This window comes from Brassica oleracea, chromosome C9, assembly GCF_000695525.1.
Source record: "Brassica oleracea var. oleracea cultivar TO1000 chromosome C9, BOL, whole genome shotgun sequence".
Classification (NCBI taxonomy): domain Eukaryota; kingdom Viridiplantae; phylum Streptophyta; class Magnoliopsida; order Brassicales; family Brassicaceae; genus Brassica; species Brassica oleracea.
In genome coordinates this window covers 34,632,217-34,643,850 of record NC_027756.1, presented here as the reverse complement: position 1 = coordinate 34,643,850, position 11,634 = coordinate 34,632,217, and the positions used below count along the sequence as shown (strand labels likewise).

The 11,634-nt window shown below is 37.3% G+C and overlaps 1 protein-coding gene and 1 long non-coding RNA gene across 2 annotated transcripts; both read left to right on the top strand.

Annotated features, from left to right (window-relative positions):
- The first annotated feature begins 1,542 nt into the window (after positions 1–1,542).
- On the top strand, positions 1,543–2,039 carry LOC106317138. The gene is made up of 2 exons (XR_001265064.1): positions 1,543–1,802; positions 1,863–2,039. It is a non-coding gene; the product is annotated as an uncharacterized LOC106317138 (long non-coding RNA).
- Positions 2,040–4,198: 2,159 nt separating this feature from the next.
- On the top strand, positions 4,199–4,892 carry LOC106314860. The gene is made up of 2 exons (XM_013752672.1): positions 4,199–4,405; positions 4,647–4,892. The coding sequence occupies exons 1-2, from the start codon at positions 4,199–4,201 to the stop codon at positions 4,890–4,892; spliced, it is 453 nt and encodes a 150-aa protein (XP_013608126.1).
- The last annotated feature ends 6,742 nt before the right edge of the window (positions 4,893–11,634 follow it).

Sequence of the window (11,634 nt, the reverse complement as noted above, 5' to 3'; positions counted from 1 at the left end):
GTGAATGAACTGTCAAAGCCATCATTATTTGCAGGAAAAAAGATTAAACAAAGCAACTGATGAAAAGAAACAAATATGTTTCACAGCACATAAACTCTTCTTGAACAATCAGGCACCAGATAGTATGTCTCCCGTGTGACTCAGCTGAGTCCTCAATGGCATCCTGAACGACAAATGTCTTTTTCTTCTTCTTGGTTAGATCAAAGGGTGCAAGCCAAGGATGACCAAAAAAAATTAAAACCACACAATCATGATTTATCTGGCAAAATAAAAGAACCGATGATGAATTTATTAAAGATGGGGAGATGTAGAGACTAAAGAAGAAAAACTGATTCACGAAACTCAAAGAGTCAATCTGTGTTTTTTGGATGAGTCATGAACCGATGATTAAAAATTGAAAACCCTAAACTTCCATTGAAGAGAACGCTTACAGACCAAAGAGGTTTATTGAGTTTTTTTTTTAACGAATCCCATTTCAAAAGGTGAGTTATAAAGTATTTATTAAATCATTAGATAAAATAAATAAATGTGGGTCCCACAGAAAAAACCGAAGAAGCAAAGGTTTCCGGCCTTCATAAATATATATTTGTTTCAGCCATCAATGTACGAAGAATCCTTTAGCTCAGTGGTATAAATGTTGTTGTTTATATCTCAAACCTGGGTTCGAGTCACGGACATGACACTTTTTTCACACTTTTTAAAAGTGGGACCCACATATCGCTGACGTGTCGCATCAGGAGTGATGCAACTGCCCTATTATAATGTAGATTCAAAAAAATCAATTATTACCAAAAAAATTGCATATAGATCTGTAAAATCTTCGTAATTAGTCTTGAATCTTAGATAGTCACATTTTTATAATAAAATATTGCATGTCTATTTTAGAGTCTTTTGTGGTTAAATAGCTATAAACCACACATTGTAGAAATGTAGATCTACGATTAGCCACAAAGCAATTGTGTGAATATGTACATACAATGTAATTTGTGGTTATTCGAATATACTAAAACTTCGGACTGGTTACAAAACAGTTGTAAAAATGATAGTCCAGCATTAGCTATAATATCATTATTATTATTGTCGAAAAGACACACTATAATATTATTCCAGAATCATTTTATAAATGTAAACTAGTTTAGAACCCGTGCTAAACACGGATCATGTTTCATTTTTTATTTATAAAAGTAATATCAAAATAGTAATTAAAAAAATTGAGATAATAATATTGTGTTAATTTGGCTTTTTATGATGCTTATTTGAGTTCTGCAAAAATTAATTATATTCTAATACTCATGCTTGGTTAATACCCAAAATAATTTTTATATTATAACTCTAATAATATAGTAAAAAGTCAATTTGCTGTGTATACCATCATGTGAGGTAGTATTAACTAAATACCCTCACGCACCTTAAATCTCATTTTTCTGTAGCATTTTTGTTGTATTCTTTCCATAATGTCCTTTCCTCTACGATCTCATCAGATTTGGCCACATAAATTATAGCTTCTTATTCATTTTATAGGTTTGCCAGCACATTGATTTAAACCAAAAAAATTTATATTTTTAATAGTTTTTTCTTTTTCTCCTTATCCTATTTTCATTATCGTCAATGTTTACCATCTCTTTCTTTTGCCTCCTCAACTCTTCATCAACAATCAACATGTTTTTAGTTGTTCCTCTCTCTGTCTACTTATTGATAATTCTTCTCTAGTGACCATTTTCTTATTTGAGAACCACAAAATTATGGTGAGAGTGAATCTTTGGGATGCTAGAAGGTGGCAGCGAAAGTTTGAGTCTAAGCAGGTTTGCTTCTGATCTTTCTTTAGTTACATGTTTGCTTCTGATCCTTCCGTGTTCTTTCAGATGGTGAGAGTGAATCTTGAGATTCAAAAGAAGAGGAACACATAAGTAAAGACAATCGTGAAGGTTGCATAGTATATATTCTAATATATTTTAGAAGATACATGTAATGTTAGCAGATAACAATATTCTTATAATGTATATGTCAACAAAGTAAACTTCAAGATAAATTAATTTCAATGGTGTAATGGTATTTAAAAGGGTTATTAACGAATAATAAATATCTTAGAGCATACACATAATTATTTCGTGTATAACATATACCTTAGAAGATACAAGTAATGTTAGTAGATATCAATATTCTTATAATGTATATGTTACCAAAGTAAACTGCAAGATAGATTAATTTCGATGGTGTAATGGTATTTAAAAGGGTTATTAACGAATAATAAACGGGGGATTTGCTAAATATGACTCACAACTTGATTTTAAACACAAACCTATACCCAAACTTGAATCAAATGCAAAACTAACCTAAAAGTCTTGTGAAATTTCAGTCAGCCCCTTGTGACCAAACAAAAAAACAGAAGTCATTTTTACGAATATAGCCCCATTAAGTCGTCTGAGTCGTCTGAGATTCTAGAAGTCTTCTAGACGACTTCAAAGTAAGTCTTCTGGTGTAGCTGATCTTAAAAATAATTTATAAATGTTTTAAAAAATATTTTGATAAGCGAAAAATTAAAATCATGTAATTATAAACAGTTTTAAGTGATATAAATTAAAATATAACAAAATTGAATTGTTTTCAACATAGATGAGTGTAGGTAGTGAATTATGGTATTCTTTGGTCTAGGCTTTGGCAACATATGTTGTAATATTGTATGTATTCTTAGGGTTAGATTTTGGAAAAGTTGAATGTTTTTTTGAAAAATTAAAATTTTACCTATAAGTGTTTATTTTTGTGTATAGTAAACACTTTTGAAGTTTAATTTGATTTTATGAAGTGTTTAGTTAGTTAATTAAGTTTAGGGGTTATGTTTAGGGTCTAGACGACTTCCATAGAAGTTGTCTGGTGAATAATTTTAGATGGACGACTTACAGGGACCGAATCCTTTATTTTACCAATGTACTTTTAAACCTAACCGGATCATTTACCGGACATATAAATACCATTTTTTCACTTTTTCACAACTTTCCAAAACCCTAGCACCGTTTCTCTCCAGAGGTGATTTCGAAGGCGATTATTTTCTCACATTTCTCACCACCGGTAATCTCGCGTATTCCGTCGTTCTCACCGCCGGTAATATCTCCCCTTACGACGAATCTTGTTTCTCCTTCATGGCGTAGAGTTTTTAGTAGTTTAAACTGACCATCCGCTTCCTTTGTTTCAGATCTGAAACTGCGTCTCGTTGAACTCCGCCGCCGGTAAGTTCTTTTGTCTTAAGGCGTTTAGCCGCCGTAAAACCCTAAAAATTGTATTCTCCATAGTGTAAGACTTCGTAGAAGACTTCCTGGAAGTCTTCCAGAGTGTAAGACTGCGTAGAAGACTTCTTGGAAGTCTTCCAGACGACCTAAGTCGTCGTTGGAAGTCGTCCAGAGTGTAAGACTTTGTAGAAGACTTCCTGGAAGTCGTCTCAGTAGTCTTCTCACTAAAATTTACATGCAAGTCTTCCAGTATTTGTATTTAGAATAATGCGCTTGTTATGTGTTTGAGATGCTTGTTTTTTATTGTTTTGCAGGCCGGAAAATGGATTTACCATCACTCCCGCAGCAGATGTATACATTAGGGGAAGAGCCCCCTGCACTGAAGAGCATTTCTTAACACATTGATGACTCGAAGCTATTTACTGCACTAAGGCGAGCTCTAAACGCTGACGAATATGAGGAGCTGAAGGAGTCGAAGTTGGTAGTGTTCATCAAGTTCAAGGAGCTGAATTTTGGCTGGGCTTTAAGGCTGGTTCATTATATGCTCAGTTTCCAGCTTAACATCAAGAAGAAGTTTGAGCTCTGGAGTCTCGTTGGTCCACAACCGGTGAGGTTTTCACTGTTGGAGTTTGAACACCTCACTGGTCTGAACTGCGATTACATCGAGGACCTGGAAAATCCAAGGGTTGAGGTTACGAAGGAGATGGCTGCTTTCTGGGAGATGATGGGTGTTGATGTCGATGATGGGCCAACTACTAAGCACATAAAAGCAGCATTTGGGAGATGCGAGGAGTGGTCTCGGGAAGATCGCATGCGGCTCGGTTACCTTGCCATCTTCACTGGATTCATTGAAGGGAGAAAGTACTCAACCGCTACACGGGCTAGTCTTGCAAGGCTAGTGATGGATTTAGAAAGATTTGAGAATTATCCTTGGGGGGGAGTGGTGTTTAAGGTGCGTTTAAGGTGCTGATGGGATGGAGTCTATGAAGGGTGTAAATTTGGATTCAAATTCATTCACTGTTAATGGGTTTGGTCAAGTTCTCCAGGTGTGGGCGTACTTTGCTCTGCCAGAATTTGGTGCTAATTTCGGGCATCCCCTACCAGACAGACCGTCTCCGCTGTTGTTGGCTTACAATGGTGGCAGAGAACGCATATTTTTTAAAGAGGCCATTAGCAAACAGGTATTTAAACTTCACTCCCTAAGACTTCACAGAAGACTTTAAAGTAAGTCGTCTGGTAAGTCTTCCAGAGAAAACCTCGCCGAAGACTTAAATTTATGTCATCTGGGCGACTTTACTTTAAGTCTTCTGCGAAGTCTTATCTGGAAGACTTACCAGACGACTTACTTTGAAGTCTTCTGTGAAGTCTTTTCTGGATGATTTCAGTCTTTGTTATCTGAGTTGATATCTTTTATTTTTGCAGACTAGCGGGATCAACTTCGTCCACAAGGACTATGCTGAGATGTTTCCACGATGGGACTTTGATGTGGAGGACCCGGCCGCGGAGAATATAATTAAAGTAATGTTTAATGCGAAAGCTAATTGGAAGTGGACCATGGATTGCTGGGAAGTCACCGGTACTAAACCCGAGAGTGAAGAAGGAAGTGAGTGCAGCGGAGACAGAGAGTGGTGTGAAGGAAGAAAGTGGAAGACCTCGAAAGAAAGCTAGTAAAGAGAAGTCCACTGAGGCACGTGCAAAGGCTAGTAAAGGGCCTCCTACAGAGAGGTTCGTTCAGAGGCAGGGGTTAGTACCAAAACCTCTCCCAAAATCACAGAGAAGAGAATGACTAGGCAAAGTGTTAGGTCTAAGGAATGATGTGCTTTGTTTCTTGTGTATGCTTGGACGAATCATTGAATGTCGGAACATGTGTGTTTGTTTCTAGTGTGCTTTGATCATTGCTTATGTATGGATATTTTTTGATGTGTGATTTGGATATTTGGTTAATATTTTATAAACACATTTTGTACATCAAAATTGCAGAGTGAAAGTGTGAATGGGGCGAAAGCAGGAAAAAATGACGCCCAGGAACCGAGTTCCTCGAAAGACCTGAGTCTTGTTATAGCAAATGAGCCCGAGGAGAAACCTCCAGAACAGAGTGGTGAACCTAGCCTTCTTGTATTGGACAAAGAAGTACCCACTGATTCATATTTACAGAAGGGGGAAACTAGAAGGCAAATAAGGAGGAATGCTGCTATGGTACATGTCCATGGAAAGAGTGAGCGAGCAAGGAAACTTGCTGCCTCACAGCAAACTCCTTTTAAGGGAAACAACACTGTCAAAGTGATCATTCCAAACAAAAGGGTTGGCCAAGGCTATGATCCTTTTGCACCCTTTGACAAGAAGATGTCGAAGCTGCTCACTGACTAGGTGAAACTTGATCCGTATGTGAGAATGTCCCATAATAGCTTCCTTTATTATACAAAAATATCCTCCTTATCTACATTTTGTGTTTCCAGTTATTTTAAAACACCTATGGCCAAAAAACCACGTAGATGTCCCAGTCGGTTTTATTTCACCCTCCGAACCCCCTTAAAATGGTTGAACGACGGTGTAAGTCTACTGCTATGTCTTCTAGTTTCCCCCTTACCAGTAGTTATGTCTTCTCTAGAAGACTTAACAGACGACTTACCAATTAGTCTTCTGTTAAGTCTTATAGAAAAGACTTAACAGAAGACTCTAGAAGACTTAACAATATCTCTTACTTGTATTGTTTTATATGCAGCATATGGATGCTTTTATTAATGTACTGAGGCAACGGTACCAAGATAATCCACATCATTTCAGGAGCGAGAGACTGTGCTTTCTTGATCATGTATTTTCTCGTCAGTGGTCCCACCATTACCCGGAATTTAAGAGCGACGAGGGTGACATCAACGGCTTAGGAAGAAGACTCCCTGGTGGGGCGTGGAATTATCACGTAGGCATTGTACCATCATTTTGCCAATCTATGAAGGTTTGGGGGTTGGATGTGGATGATATTTATGCGCCAGTGAACTTCAAGAACGAGCATTGGATTGCTATTTGGATATCGATCCCTAAGAGGCACATAGTCGTCTGGGACAGCATTTTAACACATATTAGTGCTGCAGACCTCGATGTGCTCATGGAGCCTTTTGTCAACATGGTCCCTTATCTGTTCGTTGAGTGCGCTGGCTCCGACGAAGAACGTGTCAAGCACACACTGGAGCCATACACATATGAGAGAGTTACCGTTGGAGTACCTCAGTGCCGAGCTGGTGATTGTGGCGTGTTCGCTGGAAGTACATCGAATGTCATGCTCTTGGGATGTCATTTCCTCCAGCGCTTTGTAACAAGAACTTGAAGGCTATAAGGGAGAAGATGGCGTTGGATATATTTAAGGAGACTCCTGAATGCCATGCAAAAGAGAACGAAGACAATGATGAGAACCTTGCAACTTATGACCAGCAAGGTTAATGATGTTTTATTTGTACTTGAACTTGTGGGATGAAATGTCTTTTGTATGACAGATTAGGAAGGTGATGTTGTTGTAACAGGGTCAGGATAGGATGTAGTTTTTTGTAACCTATCCTCGTACCAAACTATCATTTCGTAGGAAATTAGTTTGGTAGTGTTGTAACCTTTCGGATAATCTAATTTAATGGTCTAATCTAATGGTGGAGTTGTTGTCTTTTTAAGTTGCAATTAAGTTCATAACACAGATTCATAACACAAAGTCATAACAGAAGCAAATAAATAACAATACAGAGAAGTTCATAACACAAAGTCAAAACCGATACGCAGATAGATAGTATTCTGGACGACTAATCAGAAGGTCGTCCAGGAGTTAAGTCTCCTGGACGACTTACTAGAAGGTCGTCCAGAAGTTAAGTCATTTAGACGACTAATCAGAAGGTCGTCCAGAAGTTAAGTCTTTTGGACGACTTACGAGAAGGTCGTCCACGTCAGTTCTTACAATGTGGAAGCATATGGCCAGTTTCTTTGCTGACTGAGTACCTATAAACCCTGTGTTGCTTCCGGGGCATTCGTCCTCTCATCCTAGATAGCTCCAACCAAGATTGCCATCTTGATTTCTTCTATCTTCCCGGACCACGCTTTACTTCCGGAGGAAAGCATGTGCGTGCCTCAACTTGTTGTCCAACACAAGGATAGATATTCTCTGAGTATCCTTCAAACAAAGTATCTTTTGAGTAGACCGGGCATACAAGTGTGGAGATATGCAAACCAGCATATGATCCAGTTGTTATAGCATGAGAACAAGGTATCTTCTCGACACCATAGACACCACAATCACACTTTCGATGTTCTAAATCAACAACACGGTCCTTTTTGCCACCTTCCAAAAAGAATCGCCATCCATCAATTTGTTGGACAGACATTGTATCCGCTATCTCTGATCGAATAGTAAGTATTCAACCCCCCGACTATGTTGAGTTGTGAGACTCAAAGCATCTTCTCTCCTTTTCCAAAACCACCTTGATAGCTTATCCCTTATGAATTCCAACAGGAAATGAATCGGAAATCCTCTAGCTCGCTTCAGTGCGGAATTAATAGATTCAGCGATGTTGCTAGTTTTTATGTTGTACCGGTCTCCATGACAATGAACCCTTGACCATAGGGTCACGTCGGCATTATCCAAGTAGGTTGCAAGTTCCGGGTTTGCACTCCTTATCTCATCCATGTACCGGTCAAAATCGTAAAGTGTATGAGCAAAAGCAGCACCTTTCACCAAGTACAAGAGATGCTTCCCTTTATACTTTTTGACAATGTTCTGTTGAAGGTGATAATAACATATTCCTCGGGTAGCCCATGGAAACAACTTATCACATGCATTCTTAATGCCCGTGTGCCGGTCAGAGACTATCACCAGAGGATACTCATCAGATACACAACTCGCCAATTTTTTGAAAAACCACTCCCGAGATTCATCATTTTCACCATCAACGATCGCAAAAGCCAATGGAAATATCTGAAAATTACCATCTTGTGCGGTGCGGCTGCAATTAACATAACACCTTCATACTTTCCACTTAGGTGAGTCCCATCCACCACAATGACCGGTCTCTGATACTGAAAACCTCGGATTGAAGCTCCAAAGGAGAGAAATAGATACTTAAATCTATTCAGAGAATCAAGTTCTAGACCAGTGATAGAACCCGGATTTGCTAAGGAGATTTGCTCCAAATATGAAGGCAGTCGCTCATACCCATCTTCCGCTGATCCTCTCACCAATTCTTGCTCATATAACAATGCTTTGTATGAAGTGGTGTAATCAAGTATCATGCCAAACATGTTCTTCATTGCATCTTTGATATGCTGCGGATTCAACCCATCAATGATTCCAACACGATCTATAAAAAGCCTACCAACATACTTCGGAGTACAGTGTTTCCGCTGGGCGATTCTGTCTCCCACAGAACATGTATGAGTTTCCACATACTTGGTTACCCAAAAAGTGTTTGTCCCATGTTTCACACTCGCTCTGATCTTCCATCCACAACCATTAACCCGACATGTTGCCACAAGGAGAGTTTTCGTTGACTTGTATATTCTGAAGGAGAACTTATTTTTCATTGACATGTATATTCTGAAGGAGAACTTACGCCTCACCGCTGTCAACCGCAACTCTGAAACAAATGCATCCTTACTAGCAAACATCTGGTTGACATAGATCCTGCTACCATACGATCTTCCTCCTTCACTACCATATGTCCCTTTGAAATCTTCAAAACACATATCATCATCTTCTTCCTCATCTTCATCCTCATCTTTAACCTTCCCATACTCACTGTAATCCTCAGCATCATCAATCGCTTCAGCAACAACAAGGATATCAGCATCCTCGTCCCCATCATCCTCCTCCCCATCATGATTTTCATCTTCAGCCATATCGTCATCATCTTCATCCCCTTCATCACCTTTATTCCCTTCATAAGCTTCATCCCATTCATCATCCTCTTCCCCTTCCTCTGAAACAGCTCTCATCTTGCTAAGGCTTGATACACAAAGACATACTACATGCGTTTTAGCTATCTCGAGCAAGTTCTGAACTTGTCTATCACTTGTAACATGAATATGAGGGGTGTCTGAAGCCATCCGTTGCATCATTGCCTCTGGTAATGAGTACGCTAACTGCACAGACTCTGTGTTCATGTCCAGGTTATAATCTTTTTGAGCCATTGCAACATGTTCATCATGTGTCGAACCTTCACTCAAAAAGAACAGTCTCGCTCCTTTGAACTTATCAACCACAAAATTCCAACAGCCATCTTTCAACAATCATTCCCCATACACTGCATGTAACTGACGATCCATCTGAAAAAAACAAAACAAAACACATTAGCAAACATAGAACATGTATGAGTTAAAAGCACATTAGCTATAAACTTTAATTAACATTAATGTTGGTAACCTAATAAATATCACCAATTAAATTATAAATTTCATTCAGTAGTCCAAATATTCATTAATAAACATGAATTAACAAGAAAATGTTAAAAATTCTTTATAGTTTTAGAGAAAATGCAAGTTTATTAAACATTGACGCATAGGACATCCACAAAGGTCGTCTAGTAGACTTCCAGAGAAGTCGTCAATTTAGGTCATTTTTGCATTTAAAATTTTACAAAGGACGACTTTCATAGAAGTCGTCTCTACACCAGACTTCTTTGGAAGTCTTCCTTTGTAAATATTGGCATACTTTTGTTTTAAAAAAAATCTCGGGAAACCCAGGTTAGTTTTGCAATTGGAAAATAAAACTTAAATATTTAAGTCTTCTAGACGACTTACACGGAAGTGGTCCACCAGACGACTTACATGGAAGTCGTCCAAGATAACAAAGGTTTGACCAGAATCTCGGAATAAAATCCTCGACGACTTCTCTGTAAGTTATCTGGCGGACGACTTCCGTGTAAGTCGTCTAGAGTAAATTAAATATTTAAGTTTTATTTTCCAATTGCAAAACTAACCTGAGACGACTTCCATGTAAGTCGTCTCGTTATATTAAAATATTGAATTTTTGATTTTCTACTGGATGACTTCCAAGTAAGTCGTCAAGGGAAAGTCAAATTTCTGACACAATTCGGTCAATTGCAAAACTAACATGTTTATCCCAGACGACTTCCACGGAAGTCGTCTTTGGGTTTCTCGAGATTTTTTTTTAAACAAACAAAAATGGACGACTTCAATATAAGTAGTCTCTAAAAATAGATTTAAAAGTCAATTGCAAAATTAACCTCTCCTTTGACCAGACGACTTCCAGGGAAGTCGTCGACGCGAAGAAGACTTCCCAGAAGTCTTCTTCGCGAACAGATCTGGATAAAAACTCGATTTCATACCTCAAATTAGTGAGATAACTTCCTTAGCACACCGAAGTCTTCTCCAAGCATACAGAAGCTCAAACGAAAGTGACCCACCAAGAATCGTGACCTTCAATGCATTTATGAACCATAAAAAAAATCTTGGGTTTTTTGGGATGAATATGGAGAGAAAGTAAAGAGATGTTGTTTAAGTTCATAAGAATTGAGAAAAGAGGAAGTATAAATCGATTTTAGGTGCATTGAGAGCTTCAAGTTGGTGGTTCATGGTGGTTGGTGTATTGATGGCAATGACAATCTTGTAAATACTTGAAGATGATGAGATTGAGAGAGTAAAAAGCCCATTTTCGAAAAGAAAAAAAAATTAATGGCATTTTCGTAAATTATTTGAACTTGAGGGGTGAATAGGGAAAATGAAAATTTCAAAAAAATCATAGGTTAGTTTTGTGGTTGACTTTGAGTTGTGGGTCACTTTTGCAAAAAGCCCATAATAAATATCTTAGAGGATACACATAATTGTTTCGGCTAACTAATAGTGTATAACATATATCTTAGAAGATACAAGTAATGTTAGCAGATGACAATATTCTTGTAATGTATACATTAACAAATTAAAATGCAATATAGATTAATTTCAAAGGTGTAATCCCCTATATATTAATTGAGAAGCATTTGAAAAGTTAGAACCTTAATTTTGTATTAATTAAAAAAAACCTCAAATCTTAGGTGACACTCTAAATGCCTTCTAAATTTTATTTCAAAGAATTCTAGAGCATCTAATATAAAGTATAGTTTAATCTAATGGTGTCACATTATTCCATAATTATATAACACTAGAGAACATTATATTAACCTAAAATATATGAAGTGTGTATTCTTTCCTTAAATAAAAGCTACGGAATTACCTAATATGATTTACATATATACGGGAATTAATGATTATGAATAATAAAGATTTGATAACAATTTTTGCATTCTTATTCATTATTGTTTAAATTTATTTTATTAAAAAAAAACTTAAACAATCACATTAATTATATAATAAAAAAATTAGATTTTTTTTTATATGTTATATTTTGAACTTTTTAAAATGACTTTAAATTACAAAAATGAAG

Excerpts from the sequence above, each read along its gene's own strand:
- LOC106314860 (XM_013752672.1), top strand. The coding sequence starts at position 4,199 with ATGGAGTCTATGAAGGGTGTAAATTTGGATTCAAATTCATTCACTGTT. Across the intron at positions 4,406-4,646 it reads AAGAGGCCATTAGCAAACAG|ACTAGCGGGATCAACTTCGT; the intron begins GTATTTAAACTT and ends TTATTTTTGCAG.